This window comes from Suncus etruscus, chromosome 11 (genome assembly GCF_024139225.1).
Source record: "Suncus etruscus isolate mSunEtr1 chromosome 11, mSunEtr1.pri.cur, whole genome shotgun sequence".
Classification (NCBI taxonomy): Eukaryota; Metazoa; Chordata; class Mammalia; order Eulipotyphla; family Soricidae; genus Suncus; species Suncus etruscus.
In genome coordinates this window covers 16,083,434-16,100,045 of record NC_064858.1, presented here as the reverse complement: position 1 = coordinate 16,100,045, position 16,612 = coordinate 16,083,434, and the positions used below count along the sequence as shown (strand labels likewise).

General features: G+C 42.8%; 1 protein-coding gene and 1 pseudogene across 1 annotated transcript in view; one reads left to right on the top strand and one right to left on the bottom strand.

Annotated features, from left to right (window-relative positions):
- LOC126022871 (laforin-like) overlaps positions 1–9,288 on the top strand; it is a 71,303-nt pseudogene extending 62,015 nt beyond the window's left edge.
- ARID2 (AT-rich interaction domain 2) overlaps positions 1–11,330 on the bottom strand; it is a 136,395-nt gene extending 125,065 nt beyond the window's left edge. Inside the window, exons 1-3 of the mRNA XM_049783759.1 lie at positions 11,239–11,330; positions 10,849–10,942; positions 9,508–9,605 (exon numbers count right to left, since the gene is read on the bottom strand). Coding sequence (XP_049639716.1) covers positions 9,508–9,605; positions 10,849–10,942; positions 11,239–11,330 — 284 coding nt within the window. The remainder of the gene's footprint in view (positions 1–9,507; positions 9,606–10,848; positions 10,943–11,238) is intronic.
- Positions 11,331–16,612: the final 5,282 nt, after the last annotated feature.

Here is a 16,612-nt window from a genome sequence, read left to right as displayed (position 1 = left end):
TTAAATTACCACTTAATTTATTTTAAAGTGATCAATAAGCCACCAGAGGGAAAAATAAAATTTCATCTGAAAACAATTCATCATCAAAGATGCTTATGTTATAATTACATAATAAACAATATATTTGTGCACTTAGCAACAAACTATGGAACACTACAAGAATTTACCAAGTATAATGGTAAGTTGGAGTGACAAGTATCATAACACTTGCCGTAATTTTTAACAGTATTTTATTTCCAAACAATATTCTTAAACTATTTAATTCAAATCCTCCTTCATGAAAATTAACTGTTTAGTTCAGCCCCAATATAGGGTACCAAAATAACCTATTTAACAATAGAAAGGTAAACATACCTAGAATTGTGTAGTACACTTGAAGATACTTAACTGTGTATAATGGAAGACTATTTATAAGATCATGCTTTGTAAAATGTAAATAAAGGAGGTATGCAGAGAAGGGGGAAAGCATATCTAATACATAAATTATATTTTACACTTGGCAATTATAACTGACATTTAAGATTAAAAGGCAACCTGCAGACTTAAAAAAAATATTGGAACCAGAGGAATTGTACAGTAAGTTGGGCAACTGCCTTGCAAGGGGCTGACCAGGGTTCAATTCCTGCTACCCCATATGTTCCCCTAAACACTGACAGAAATTCTGAGTGCAGAGCCAGGTATGTCCTCTGAGCATCACAAAAACCAAACCAAAAACAAACAAAACTAATAGTGTCTGTCCCATATGCTCCAGAACAAAAGGTGTCAGATAAGCATCTCAATGTCAAAGCACTATCACATAACTAAATCCTCGAGTTTCTTTCCCCTTTTTTTGGGGGGGGGGAACACACACAAAAAAACTCAGGGTTTGACGACGCTCAGGGTTTACTCCTGGCTATGTGCTCAGAAATCGCTTCTGGCTTGGGGGACCATATGGAACATCGGGGGGATCAAACCACAGTCCCTCCTACACTAGTGCTTGCAAGGCAGATCGACGCCTCACCTCTAGCACCACCTCTCCGCACCCCCTCAGTTTAATTTCTGTCATCAAATGACAGCTAAAATAAACTTGGAAATAGTTTTGGTGGTCCCCAAGCACTACCACTTATTATCACCAGTCCACACAGGAGCAAGGTCTGCAGCAAGTAATATCTAGTCTCCTGATAACGTTAGGTGTGGTGGCCCTTTATTCCCTTAAAATAAAAAGTTTAAGTGGTATGATGATTAAATATTAGCAAATACTTCTAAAATTAGAAATATCAAAATAAAAATGTCATTATAATCTGAGATATAAAGATACATGGAATCACACAAAATAAGCTAATTTTAGCATTGTTATTTTTATAGGTATTTATGAACTTCCCCTAAGTAAAACTGAAATAGACCAGCCAAATTCTCAAAGAGAAAAACATCCAGCAAATCCAATACAAATGGTTATCCCACTTGAGAGTATAGTCTTTAAAAGAACCCATTTAACTTCTTTAAAAATCCAAAGTATATAAACACAATCAGAAAAAGTTCAAATTATTTGTTCATTTACCATCACCACCACCACCCCATTTTTTTCCTCATAACTGAGGTGAAACCCTTTTATCTTCCCTAGAATCCAGAGACAAAGTACAGGATGTGTTGGGGCTCTGCTAGTAGATGACAGGTGCAGCTTGAGCAGGTGCTCTAAGACCAGATGTCACCTAGAGGGTTTTTTGTGGATGTAGCTCTGGCCAACACGTGATGTCAAGCTAAACCAGTTATCTCAGCTACTAAATTGGTTTTATTACAATACTTAGATCAGCTGTTCCCAAACTTCAGGATGCTATGAAACATCTGGGCACCACTTCAAACTATTAATACCTAAAACCACTAATCAATCTTAGTATCACTAAAATGGGATATATTACTCCACAACATATTCCTCATAATTTGAAAAATAAAAAAATAAGGCACAGTACCACCTAAATGTTTTAAATACTGAATTTGAATATCAGCAACCCTTAGATATATAGTATCTGAGGTATTCTACGCAACAAACAATCCCATGACTTCAACAAGTCAATGGCAAAATGAAAAAGGGAAAGAGAAATGCTGAGAGACTAATGAGTTAAAGTAGCTTAACAACAAATTCTTCCCACAACAAAATTCTTTTGTAGTTAAGTTAGAGGGAGGCTTTGCAAGCACTGACTTCAATATTATTGTAACTATGAATCTATTATTTGCGAACAACCATGTAAGATGTGATATTACTCCTAAATATTACCAAGTGATTATTTCTGTTCCAGTCAGTTATTGCAGTTTACTAAGTAAAAGGGAATTTATTTTATAGAAATTTAGATTAACTTGTACTTCATAACATAATGAATATGCAAAACTTATCCAAGTGCAAGTGAAATTTCAATTTTGAAACACAATTTCTTTTAGTAACACAATTCTTTGAAAAACTTAATAAACGCAGGGGGCCAGACAGAGAGATGAGATAGCAGGTAAGACTTATCCACAAAAGACCCAGGTTTAATCCCTTGGTACCATATATGGTGCCACATATGGCACACAAGCACCTTGAATCAAGAGGGATCCCAGAGTACAGAGCCAAAAGTAAAATTACCTGAGCACAGACAGGTGTGGCGAAAAAAAGTAAAAGAAACTTCAGTATAACAGGTAAACTGAATTTTATCAAGTGTTATGTGAGAGTAAACCATTTCTTGGTTTTATTTCATAGGTAAAATAAAGGATAAGCATAAAGAAGTTTTTATGTATTCTAAATAAACCGAATCAACCTGCCTATTTCCTTCGCTCTACTACTTCTAACTAACCTTAGTTTTTCATTCAGTTGCTAATGTTGTTGCTCTTCAAAAATCTTAGTAAGATTTCAAGCCTAAAATTTTGAAGACATGGGGCCGGAGAGATAGCATGGAGGTAAGGCGTTTGCCTTTCATGCAGGAGGTCATCGGTTCGAATCCTGGCGTCCCATATGGTCCCCCGTGCCTGCCAGGAGCAATTTCTGAGCCTGGAGCCAGAAAAAAACTCCTGAGCACTGCCAGGTGTGACCCAAAAACCACAAAAGAAAAAAAAATTTGAAGACATAATCTTTAAGCCTAATATCTCCTTTTACTTTTCTTTCTTTTTTAAATTTTGAATTTTGGGACACACCCCATGTTCAGGATTTACCTCTGGGTCTGTACTCAAGGAGCACCTTTGGGAATATTCAGGAGCATATGTGGGGTGCAGGGAATCAAACTGGGATTGGTCTCACAGAAGGCAAGTGTCTTACCCGGACTATATCTCCAATCCCTAAAATAGCCAATCTTACTTCCAGCAAATATAGTACTAAGACCAATATCTATTTCTAAACTGCTTTCCCTAAATATCCAAATTTCATGACATGACCTTTCAGTTTTTAAAGACAGAACTGGCAAATATAGATGCACCCTGATGATTTCACTTACAGATTTACAGCTTTATGAACCTTACAATGGTTCAACTATGGCTTTACAACTTTATAATGATTAAAAGCATTGAGCATTCAGTAAAAAGCTAGGGTACACAATACACTCTTGTGATGCTGGCAGGAACAGCAAGCCCAGATCCCTGTCAACATTTTTGACTTAATGATATTTTCAATTTACAATGTAACCCCCATTGTAAGTTGTGTAATATCTGCATAAAATTTTACAGGCCTATCATCATTATGTCCACAAAAGTAACTATGACAGTACCAAACAATGTAATAATGAACGATGCTGCTACAATACTTGATACCTATTTAGACAAAGTGAAAAAATAGTATTTTTCAATTAAAAAAATATCCTGCTAAGGAAACTTCTAGTTAAAATGATAAGCAACAATGTAAAGTGCTTTTACTTGCCTCTGGGGGAGGAGGGACCGCTGGGGCTACTAGTATAAAAAAAAATCATAAGGTAAGGGGCCAGAGTGAGAACACAGTGGGTAGGTGTTTGCCTTGCACACGGCCAACCCGGGTTCGATTCCCAGCACCCCATATGGTCCTCTGAGCTTGTCAGGAGGGACTTGTGAGTGCAGAGCCAGGAGTAACCCAAGTGCCTACAAGTGTGGCCTCAAAACAACAATAAAAAATCAGAAGTTAAAAAACTAAATTACAAATTATTTTAATGTAAAATAATATCCCGCCAATATACGAACCATTGCCTTAGTCTTAAAAACCTTTTGTATGGGCCGGAGAGATAGCATGGAGGTAAGGCATTTGCCTTTCATGCAAAAGGTCATCGGTTCGAATCCAGGCGTCCCATATGGTCCCCCGTGCTTGCCAGGAGCAATTTCTGAGCATGGAGCCAGGAGTAACCCCTGAGCACTGCCGGGTGAGACCCAAAAACCAAAAAAAAAAAAAAAAAAAACACCTTTTTTATGTCACATGTAGAGAAACATACTCTCTTCCACCTACAAGGACATCTTTCCCCTTTCTGAACCAACAAAAGCCAAAGCATACCTTACAAGTTCTTCTATTTGGATGGCAATATTTCTTTACCTTTCTTCTCCTGACTAAGACAACACAAAATATCTCCCTATTTAAACACTATTTAGCAAGTCAACAATATGATGTTACACAGCTATGATCAAAATTTACAAACAGGTTCTAAATAATTACTTGAATCTATATCCATAGTAAATCTGTATTTATTTATCTTGACTTAAGTAGGCATATAATTATCTCTCATTTCTTTTTTTCCCCTTAAACTTTCTGTGTGTGTGTGTGTGTGTGTGTGTGTGTGTGTGTGTGTGTGTGTGTGTGTGTGTGTGTGTTATTGGGAAAGAAATATGTGTTATTGGGAAAGCAACAAGTGCTATACTGCTTGAAAAACAGTCCTGTCACCCCTTAACCATTTCTTTTAGATCAGAGTATCTATCCTCAGTGAGCTCCACAAGTCTTCAGACATGGAGTTTCACAACATACTCCTGAGGTAAGAGTGGGGGAATACAGGTAAGTAACAGTTCCCAAATTTACCTAGAGATCCACAAAGCTTAGTAACAAAATCGCTAAAAATTATTGCAATAAACTAAATTCAAATTTATTAGCTTTACTACTCAAATTCTTTTGGCCTATTTTTCCAGGAAATATTTGGGGATTTTGTGTTTCATAGGACACAAATTGGAAATGTTTAATCTAATCCTAAATACCAAAGACTGTGGTTGTGGAGACATATCAAAAAGAAAGACGAAATCTGTCCTCACACCTCCCCTGCCCAATGTCCTCAAATTCCCAATTCAGCAAACTCCATTTTACCAGTAAACTTCAGTACAGTATACACAATGCTGGAAGTTGTCAACCAAGCAGCCTTCACCAAATAACAAAAACTCTTCAGACTTCACTTAAACATCAAATACTTTACTCAATATCCTTTACTCACTAATCCACATAATTGTCAATGAATTAAAAAAAAAACCTCCCATCCTTTTTCAACTTCCAATGTCCTTATTTGGGCATGCAAAAGACTCGTGGTACAGATATTTATCAAAGTTTTATAGAAGAATTCACATTACAATCAACTATGAAAATACTCAATCCAAAACAGAGTAGAGGTCAAATTATGTGAGTATTCCTAATTAGAAAAATAGTTAAGCAAAGAAATACACATGCAATAAAGTATGCAAACACTTTTAGTATTAGAGTTAAATTCTTAGTCTGTATACTCAGTGGAATTTGTATCTTTAGTCAACTACTTTGAAATGATGGATTCTATTGGGAGGTAAACTTAAAACTACAAAATACAATGATATCCTGAGAAATAGCTCAAAAGGTTAAGCACAAGTTTTGTATGCAGTAGGCCTGGGTTCAACACCCTGAACCTAGAAAGCAGGAGCAACTCCCAAACACAGAGCCAAGAGTAGCCCCGGTGCACCTGCAGATATGATGCCAAAACAGAAAACAAAAGAATCTAAGACAAGACACTACTCGAGCTAAGCTTGGATCACTTTTTTTACTTTCTTCTCTTCCTATCAGCAACAAGTCTGCATGTTTTTTTTTCAGAAGTCATCAAAACCAGAGTTGTTCAAAATATAAGAATAGAGCTTATAAAATTAGATTTTAAATATATTGTATATATGAATAATTTGGACACAGTTCTTCAGTCACCATACTGCTTTTACCTTCCCTCCCTCCTTGAGTTAATGAAGCAATTTTTCTTATCAGTCTGTTTAGTAATTCACAAACTCAATTTGTTACTTTATTTACTTAACAATTTTGAAATTTTCTTTCAACTCAACCACAGATAATTCACAGAAGGCTTTCTCTATCTTTTGAAATAAAGTGATCTATCTACATGGTAGGCACTAACAACAAAATATATGAGTAGACTTGATGTTACTAAAATATATAGGATCTCTACAGATGTATAGTTTAAGGAAGGACTTACCTATCAGTAAAACAAAAAAGAAAAATGGTAAAATGCAATGGAAAATTTACTCTGGCGAATGCAACTCAACAATGGATTCAAGGTAAATATTGTAAAAAAATTAATACAATTCTGTATACATTTAAAACACTGCAATTCCTTCCCCCACTCAAATCCTTTAACAGAATCATCACACTAACCTTGTGCATCGCTATTCTACTGGCTAAATCAGAAGTCTTTACAACTAAGTTTTGAAATATGTACCTGACTCTTCATAAAAAGGCTTTCAATTTTTTAATGAGTAACAAACTGTCCCCTAATCTTAGTACCAGAATAGAACAAAAATATAAGTTCATAGAGTAGATATAAATCCCACTGGATAAATTTAAACTGGCATAAATTTAACTTTATGCAATTTTCAAATATATTTAAATTTCTTAAAGTAATTTGTGACCATTTGAACATAGAATAGATTGATTAAATATCACTTAACATGCCACCAACACGATTTCTTTGTTCAATTAATAAGTGTCCTAAAACCCACTTAAATTATTTTTGGACTCAATTTCTTCCACTTACAAAATAGAGGGAATAATAACATATCCTTTCATACTTATAGATACTATAACACACTTTTTGTAAAATATATTGAGCTGTACATGCCAAGAATCAGCAGTAGGCGCTAAAGATTTGCAAGTTTAAATGTCAATGATAAAAAAAGTTACCAATTATACTTCCAATTTCAAACTTTGTGAAATGTTTCAGTTGAGTATTATTTGATATAATAAAGCTAATTTATTTTTGAAGAACACAGAAAGTCTCTACATTCAATGATTGTCTATGTCTGCATCAAAACAAAGTGATTGACTATTAATACATGGTCTGCATACTAGTTTTTTTCTTTTAATTGTCTGTCCTATTAACGTATATCACAAAGCACTAGGTAAAGAGTTATCCACTGAACTCTTAAATTATGTCAGCAAATATTAAACATATAAATAAAAATTAATATATGAGTGATAGCAAATGAGAAAACAATTTTTTAAGAATAATTCCATCTGTGATTCATAAAACACATTATCTTCTCATCAGAAACCATGGTGTTCAAAAGTTAGAAAGTCATTTCATTATTTTTTACTAGGAAGAGGCACTCTCATGCTTAAGTAACAGAATTACTATGAAAGGCATGGCATTTAGTCTGCCAGTTAAGATTTTTCAGGTGTATACCCCAGCATAAAACATGTCCTCCATGCAATAGTACACCCCCATGAAAATAATTTTCTTTTCAAAGTTGCGAATATCCAATTTTTGACCAGTATTTCTTTTGTATTTCTTTACAAAGCATGCAAATCTTCACGTGGTTTTACTTTCCAAAACAAATGCCTCAACTTTTTTCCTAGTAGCCTAGCTACAACCCTTTAAAAAAAAAAAAAAAAACACTAAAGAATGACATATAGAGGAAAAACAAGTTTAACTAAGGACATAGTCCTAAAGTAGCTTCTAATAAAAGAGCATAAAACTCAAACTGATCTAAAAACTAAGTAAATATAGTTGCAAATAACCTTGAAACTATAGTTGAAAACATTAGTTGAAGTATAATCAAAGGATAATCCCAAGGCAGAAATCACAACTCAATAAACAGAATTTATCCCAACTTTTCTTGAAAATTGGATTTGATTGTGCTAAAAAAAATTAAAAAACCCTGTTAGTATGAATTTAATTCCTAAGAACATATATCTCATGAATCCTATATCAACATGTTAATATTGGCTATTAAACTACAATTTGTACATTATCAGGAATAACTTTAAAATGTGTAATTTAAACAGTGTGAGATTGAGATTGCCAAATTGATTAGCAGAAAATCAGAAAATGTTTTAACAATATTTCTATCAATTTTATATATGTAACAAGTGAATTGCTTCATAAATATAAAATTCTCAACTTCCCATCACATTAAAAAAGCTACTCTTTGCGGTTCAATTTTACTCTTTTGGTTCTTTTTTTTTTTTTGAAAATTCACTAACATACATGATCAAAACAAAATAAACAATCATATTTAATATTTTCTAGACTCGTGTTATTCAATAACTAAACCACAAAGTTTTGAGACATTTTGGTTTCAATCCTGAAGTCAATCTAAGATAGCCAACCTAATGTACACCTACAGTAGAAAGTGCAATTCTTGCATTTCCTATTTCAGAATGCTGAACAAAACTAGCCACATGTGGGTAGAGCAATGAGAAACGTCAACCTTAAGTTACATAGAAATTATACTTCCTACAAAAAGGCTATTCCATACCATTATTTAAGAAGCAATAAAAGTGAAGAGCACTATTCTAGTTTTAAATAACAACAACCAACTAAAGCTCCACTATGGATAAGTAAACACTGCCAATAAAAGATGCCCTGAAAGTGAGCTACAATATGAAAATATTCCTAGTAGAAATATACCAAAGCTAAATCAAGATATGAATGGTATGACATATCAAACAAAAATTCACTTTGTCAGAGAATGAAAGAAAAGCCAAATCATAATATTCAATGTCATAGTATTCCAACATTTGTTAAACAGAATAATTGTCTTCATGTTTTTAATATAGAGGCATATGTGTATGTATATATATGTGTTTTATATATATTCTAAAAACAACATCATGGTCACCCATGCTTCCAATCAATTACTAGGTAAAACTATTTCACTGAAAGACTATGCAGAATCCCTTCCACGTGAGACTGCTCTAAGTCAGAATTGAAAAAAGGCAAAGGAGTTTCCAAAAACAATAAAAAAGTCCCCGAGGGATACAAAGTTTCCTGAGCCATCTTAACTCTTTTGCTAGGCATCACCTTTCTGCCCATCAGTGATATCAAGCAATCAATAACAATGTCACGAAAGAATGTTGACCAATTTGGGACGGAGTCTCGCCTGTAATGAGGACGTAAGGGGCCAATGTAAACAAATATAGGTGAGAAAGTTTCAGGTCTCTACAATCGCGCTTTGATATTTCATGTTTCTCAGAGGGAAATGAAGATTTCAAAAAACTGGTATCACATCCAATGGTTTTGGGTGAGGGGCAACTTAAAACAAATCTCCTTAGTCCATTATTTCCAAATAATTGTAAAAAAAAAATAAAAAATCACTTCTACTCACCGCAAGTAATACTGTTTTAAAGCAAAGGCAGCGTTAGAACAACTTCTGGGAAAGTTGAACTCTTCTACAATTTCTCCCCACTGATTCTTCTCTGAAACCTGTTTAAAAAATAAATAAAAATAAAACCAAAAAAACAGCCACAGAGATCTCCAAGTGCACCAGCCAAGAAAACCCAACCCTCAGCAGGATATAAAAATACCCATTTTACAGAGATGGGTAGATAAACTGGGGTGCTAGGGGCTCAACCCTAAAGAGTTCTGAAGCCAGGAGTAGCCACCACCTAAATTTTCACCCAGGGGTGGGGTATTTAATAGCATGTGTGTTTTATTTGGGGAGGGGGGCGTGGGGGTGGAGTGGGGAGGAGGCAGGGTGGTGTTGGTGAGGGGTTTGTTTTGTTTTTGGAGCCCGGACAATACCCAATTGCCAAGTCCCTCTGTCGCCCCCTTTTAAATCTCAACGCGGTCCGTTTCCACTTCTCAAAAAAAAAAAAAAAAAAAAAAGGCAAAAAGTTCAAAAGGATCAATACTATTCCGGACAGCGACGCCCGCGGGTCTTAGAGTAGGGGGTACCGGTGGTGGTAGCCGGGTTCGTTTTGGGGGAAACCCTCTCTCCCCTAGATCTCTCCCATCTCCATAGGCCCTTCTTTGAGGCCTAGCAGCTTCTGCCTAGCCTTGAAGCCTAAGATGGCTATTTGGAGACCAGGTCCCGCTTTCTTTTGTTAAGCCCCGGGCCGCCGAGGCCCCCGGCTGGCACCCCGAAAGCGGCCGGGCTCATTTCCGCAGCCGATTATCGATGTGAAAAACCTGCCCGCGCTAATTTTGAGTTGCACGAAAACTGCTTCTGAGTCTTGTGTGTCTGTGTCTCCGCCTGTGCAGCGCGGCCGCCGCTGACTCGCCGAGCCAGCCAGAGAGCTCCAGCAGGCGGGCCAGCAGCGGGGCACAAACTGGGGGGGACTCTGCTTCCAAAGGCCGGGTGTCCCCGCACCTCTTCGACCCCTTGGGGGAGGAGGAGGAGGAGGAGGGTCCCCCGAAAAAAGCAAGAGCTTGCATCGGGGCCTCGTTCAGCAGGCCAAGAAAATAAATAAAAAAAACACACACACAGCCCCGTCCGCCTCTATTGCCAGCAAGCTTGCTTTTGCAAGCTCCCAGAGCAAGCCAGGGGTGTGTGTGTGTGTGTGTGTGTTTGTATATGTGTGTAGGGTGTGAGGCAGGGATCCCTCCCAGGACACCCCTCTACCAGCGTGTGGGGGGATCAGAGCAGAGACTTTTTTTCGGCGAGAGGGAAATCCAAAAATATAAAAAAATCAAACTTCCCACTCGCTCTGCTCTGAGCTCAACTCACCTTCGCGAAGCCGCCTAAAGTAGTCACTCTGGTGTAGAGACTGTGGAGATCCAGCTCTCGGCCACCCACCGCGGGGATTTTTTTAAAAGGCGACCTGGGGGGGGGGGGAGAAGGAAAAAAATAAATACAAAAAAAAGAAAGCCGAAAAAGGCTCCTTTTAGTTGGGTCGGGCTTTTGGAGGCGAACCCCAGCACACCCCCCCACCCCAATGTGCTTGATTGAGCCCAGTGCTTGGCTGCTCGGCTGCTTTGCTTTTGCTCTTGCTCTTGCTGCTGCTGCTGCTGCTGCTGCTGCTGCTGCTGCTGAGCCCCGGGTCGTGTGGTGTGGTGCGGTGCGGTGCGGTGCGGTGCGGTGTGTGTGTTGTGCCGTGTGCGTTCCTTCCCGGCTCACCCTCGGCTGTGGTGGAACTGCCGCAGCTCGTCCAGGAAAGCCAGTCCCTTTCTCCGCTCGTCCGGAGGCGCCTTCCCCGTCGAGTTTGCCATGATCGGAGCTTATGTTTCCCTCCTGCTCCTCCTCGCGGAGGGCCGTCTCCGAAGACCCAGATGGGTGTGCGTGCGTGTGTGTGTGTGTGTGTGTGTGCGAGTGTGTGAGTGTGTGTTCTTCAAAAGCGCCCCCCGCTCCCTGCGCTCCCTACCACCACAGCCCGGAGCCCATTCCTCGGCCGGCGGAGGCGGCGGCGGCGGCGGCGGCGGGGCTCAGCAGTCATGGGCCGGCGGTGGCGGCGGCGGCGGCGGCGGCGGCGGCGCAGGGCGGGCGGGCGGGAGGGAGGGGGCAGAGGCGGAGGAGGAGGGGAAGGAGGGAGCCGCCGGAGGAGGCCAGGACGGGCGGCGAGACGCGGGCCTACACGCACACACAGCAGCACCACAGGGCTCGGGGCACGATCGGAGCGGGCGACGACCCGAGCGCGGAGCGAAAACCCCACGCAGGGCCTTGAATGGGCGCCGCGCCGGGCCGGGCCGCGCGCCGCCCAGAGGCGCCCGCCCGCCCTCGCTCGCTCGCTCGCTCACACCCCTTCTCCGCCCGCTTCCCTCCGGCAGGCCGCCGGGCTCGGCCCGGGGCCGCGCTTCAACATGGTGTGGCTGTTGTTCAGGGAAAGGGGATGGAGAGGGCGATCGGCTCGCGAGGCCTAGTGGGGCTTTGCAGTGTGAGGAACAGGGAAGGAGGAACGGCTGTGTCTGGCTGTGCGTGCGGGCCCCGGAATCGAAATGTGCCGTGGAGACGCGACGAGGGCCGCGCTGGCTGCCTGGCTGGCTGGAGGCGCGCTGCTGGTGCGGTTAAGCAGCGCGCTGACAGCCGGCGGCCTGGCCCCGGGTGTCGCCGGGCGCGCCGGCTGCCGAGCCGCTCTCGCCGCGCGCCCGCCCGCCCGCCCGATCCCCCTCGCGGCCTCTGTGGCCCGCCCGGCCTGGCTGGCTGGCTGGCTGGTGGCTGACTGGCGGCCCGCCCGGCTGCGTTGCTCGGCCACACAGCGACCCCCGAGGGCCGGGCCCGGCACTGCCGCCGCGCCTGGCTGGCCGGCTTCTCCTCCACACACGCACACGCACACACGCACAGGCAGACGCACACACACACACACACACACACACACACACACACACCGCCCAGGCAGCTCCTCGCGGGGAACAATAGGCTCGGCTCGCCCGCCCGCCCGCCCGCCCGGCTTAGGGCTCCTCTGCAATGTGCAGCACACAAAGCCGCCCGGGCGGGGGGCGGCGCGGGGGAAACGGCCGCTACCGGTTGTTCCCGGCTGGAGGGAGGGAGGGTGGGCCGGAGGCGGGTGTTCGCGGCCCCGAGCCGGCTGTTGGGAGGACTGGCTGGCTGACGCTGGCTGACTGACTTTGGCTGGCTGACATTGACTGGATGGCTGACTGACTGGCTGGCTGACTGGCTGACTGGCGGGCGGGATCCGACCCCGTCACCTCCCGTGCATTTGTGACTTTTCAAGAATGTTTTCTTTTCAGTCTTTTTTTTTTCTTTCTCAAGTCTTTTTGTGTGTGTTTGTGTGTTTGTTTGTCTTTCTTTCTGAGGCCTGCTGAAGCCATTTGCCTGCCAACTTCACTTCCAGCAACCTAGACATTCAATCTTCCTTCTGAGGATCCGCAGCACCGCACTTACATCTTGCCTTTTGGGTGTCCTGGATCCAACCAGATTCTTGTCAACCGACGGGCAAACAGTATCAGTCGGATTTGGAACTTTTGACAACCACGATTGTTGGCACCTTTAGGCTGATGGTAGCTCCACAGCCGTGCCTCGTAGAAATGAGTATGAACACCTGATGTGGCTTTCTGGTTGGCTTTTTCTCCAAGGCCTTTTTGAAAATTATCTTGAAAAAAAAAAAGTATTTTGAGTTTAAAATAAAAAACAAAATCAAATTGCTCCCTGTGGAGGTCAACGTCAAAAATACTACTCCTCAAGTTTACCACTCCTGATTTTTTTCCCCGACTTCCCATTTAGGCTGCCCCCTTGAGTGATTAAGAAAAATGCATTCCCATTTCAGAGATGGTGACTACGGAGGGAACCCGTGGAGGAGGCAAAGGAAGGTCAACAGACGAGGTCAAGGACCCGGATGGAAGGGCGCTGATGAATCAATTGCCAGCAGCGCCCGGCTCCTGAGAGAAGGGAAACAGGGAAAGAAATTATGCAAATGCCCACAGCACGCTTCCGGTGCTCGCTCGAGGAAACGGCCCGACTGGTTTCCCAAGTTGGGTCTGTCGCTCCCTCTCTCTCCTCAGCGGGGTCGGAAGCGGGTGGGGACTACGGAAGTCCCTCACACCCGAGCCGGGCCAGTCAAGGCGGCCGACGCGGGCGAGGGGCGGGGCCGTGTGGGGCGGGCGGGGCGGGGTCGGAGCGAGGGAGCGACTTTGGGTCCTCCGGCCCTGCCCCCCCGCCCCCACCCGGCCTCTTAGGGACCGTCGCGAAGTGGGCCGCAGCGCCGGCCGCAGCGCTCCACGGCCGCGGCCTGTGCGGATTCCCTGCGCGTCGCACTTGCGCACGGCCCCTTACGTCACTCCGCGCCGGGGATTCCCTCGAGGGGGGTCATTCGCTTCAACCATTACACACAGCCGAGCCGCGGCCTGCCGGGCGCGGCGCGGCGGCAGCCTCGGCGGCCTCACAAAATGGCGGCGCCCATGGTGGAGAAAGAGGAGGAGGAGCAGAGAAAGGAGGAGGCGGAAACAGGCCGCCTGACGGCTCGACTGCTCGGCCCCATTTTGTGGGAGGCGAGAGCTCCTGTCAACACGGACTACCTCCTCCTCGGAGGATGCTTTGGAACGCGGGGAAAAATCTTTCTGAAATAATCTAGAGCTCAGGGGACTCTTGAAGCTACCTCCATGCTTTTTTTTTTCTTCCTATTTTTAATATTTTGTGGCTGTTTTCTCACAGGAAAGAAGCCTCTGAGACGGCTGTTGACTGAAAAACTGCGGATGACTTGCGTCAGGGAAAAATCTCTCTGGAGCTTCCTTCTCGTCAGCCTGCTGCGATCTCAAGAGCCCAAATGGATCTCCCTCGTCTGGGCCTACTGGAACCACAGCCACCACTTGGCCATCACTTGGCCGGTGGTACTTTTTTTTTGGGGGGGGTCACACCCAACAGCACTCAGGGATTCCAACTCTTGGCTCTGTGCTCAGAAATCGCTCCTGGCAGGCTCTAGGAGGGACCTTATGGGATGCCGGGATTCGAACCACCGACCTTTTCTGCATGCAAAGCAAACGCCCTACCTCCATGCTATCTCTCAGGCCCCCGGTGGTACTTTTCATTAGTTTTTGGAAAGGTGAGAGAGGACTCGAACCCGGAGGTATCCTATACCCCTCATCAATCTGGGCCTCTGCTTTGGCATCTCGTCGTTTATCCAAAGGCGAAGAGCCGGGGTCCCTATCTACTCGGAGCTGACAACTCCTCAGCTGAACCGTCAGGGAACCGGGCAACACGGGCTTGCAGATCGATCGATCGATCGCGGCCCTTGGAGGGTCCCTGGATGGTGCTGTCAGGGCTCGAGGGGACCACGAAGGCACCCAACGCTCAAAGTCATCCAAGTGGGGACCTACCTAGCTGTGCTTGTCTTTTGCTCGCAGTGTGACCCCGGGGCTGCGAGGTCAGAATTATTGTCTTGCCTGGCATCCCCGTCTCCAGTGGGCAGACCAAGACCGGTCTGGTCGTCTCCTAACTTGAAAGGCCAAGGGGAGCGGTGGCATTTGATAATAATAGTGTTCTCCTCCGGGAAATGCCACTTAGGAAGCCACTGACTGCTTGTTAATGTGTGTAAATGCGCACATGCTTAATGTTGTTGTCTTGGCTTTCTTTACTGTGCAAGGCTCAAAAAGGCTTAAGGACTGGGAGTGTGATGCTAACGTTTTTATGCCTAAAAAAATAAAAGTAAGAAACCATGAAACTGGAGAATGAAAGCAAAAGAAAGGAAAGCCTTTTGCTGCCGCTGCAGCAGAAGCTGGCGTCTTAAAATGGAGACCTAAAGTATATCTGATGAAATTTAAAAATCCATAATGCTTTGGATATACTAAAGGCTTTCTTAAAAATTTTTGCCGTAAAAAATCAGACTATTGTATAAATTCAACTCCCCGGACCGGCCAAATGTAAGACAAAGTAAGCTAATTAACGGTCTTTGATTTTACGAGGATGTAAAGAAAAAGGGGGTGCAACTGATGCAACTTAAACATACATTACAGGAATGATTTGTTTTACGTGTTTTCCCAGTTGGAGCAATCATTTGTATTTGCATGAGGCAGGGCTTTTCATGTGTTGGGTTCATGTTGATTTTGGCCCTCATGTTTTGGTTTTAGTGCAGCCTGTGTTTAAGTTACTTCAGGTCCCCATCTCCAGCTCTGCACCCTTTGCTCTTAAGCATATGGATCACCAAGATAGTTTATAGTTTGCCTGCTCCTGTTGATGTCCTTTTTGGTTAACAAATGTGATTACCACTAATCAGCCTGTATCACTTGTAAGAACGCCCTATCTTCGCATCCAAGTACCCAGAGAGTATTTATTTATGGAATTGCACAAATGGGTAAACTCTTGCAGAGTATTTCTTTGTACCTTATTACAATTTCCTATAGTGGGCAGCATAGAGCAGGTGGTTCCTGGAAAAGAATGTGTGGGAACCTGGTAAGAGATGTACAGTAGTTTTACAACAGATATCCTTTAATTTGATGAAAAGTGTAGATTATCATTTTCAAGCATGAATGAAAGATATTTATAAACTTCCAATAGCTGAAAACTGTTACACTGCCACAATTTAGTTTTCTGTTCTAATAAAAAACAGATTAAGATTGATTTAAAAAAATTTTAATGGTTGATAAGACCATTTGATGTGGAAAAATGCATGTTGTCTTTAATAATAACTGCAAACCCTGAACATCTAGTTTCTTTTTACTGTTCTCCATTTTAACATTACTAAATCAAGAAATTGTGTTTTTTTTTCTAATTACAAGTAAAGAGAAAAATATCCCAAGTGATTTAAAAAGCATCACAACAAACCCTCTATAAAGTTAATACAGGATTAATGCTCTTGCCTTGCCTGCAGCATTTGATCCCAATTTCACCCCAAGTGAACCCTGAGCACACAACCAGGAGCATACATAACAGGGTGTCAGCAAGGACTGAAATAACCTGAGGGAATGGTAAGTTTTTGAATGTATGTTACCCTGCCATTTGGAAGAATTGGTTGAACAAGGTTATTGAACTTTAGTTTCTATCTCTTTAAAGATGTCTTAAGAAGGGAACTTATTAGTAAGATGTGACATGTTTTCACATCTTG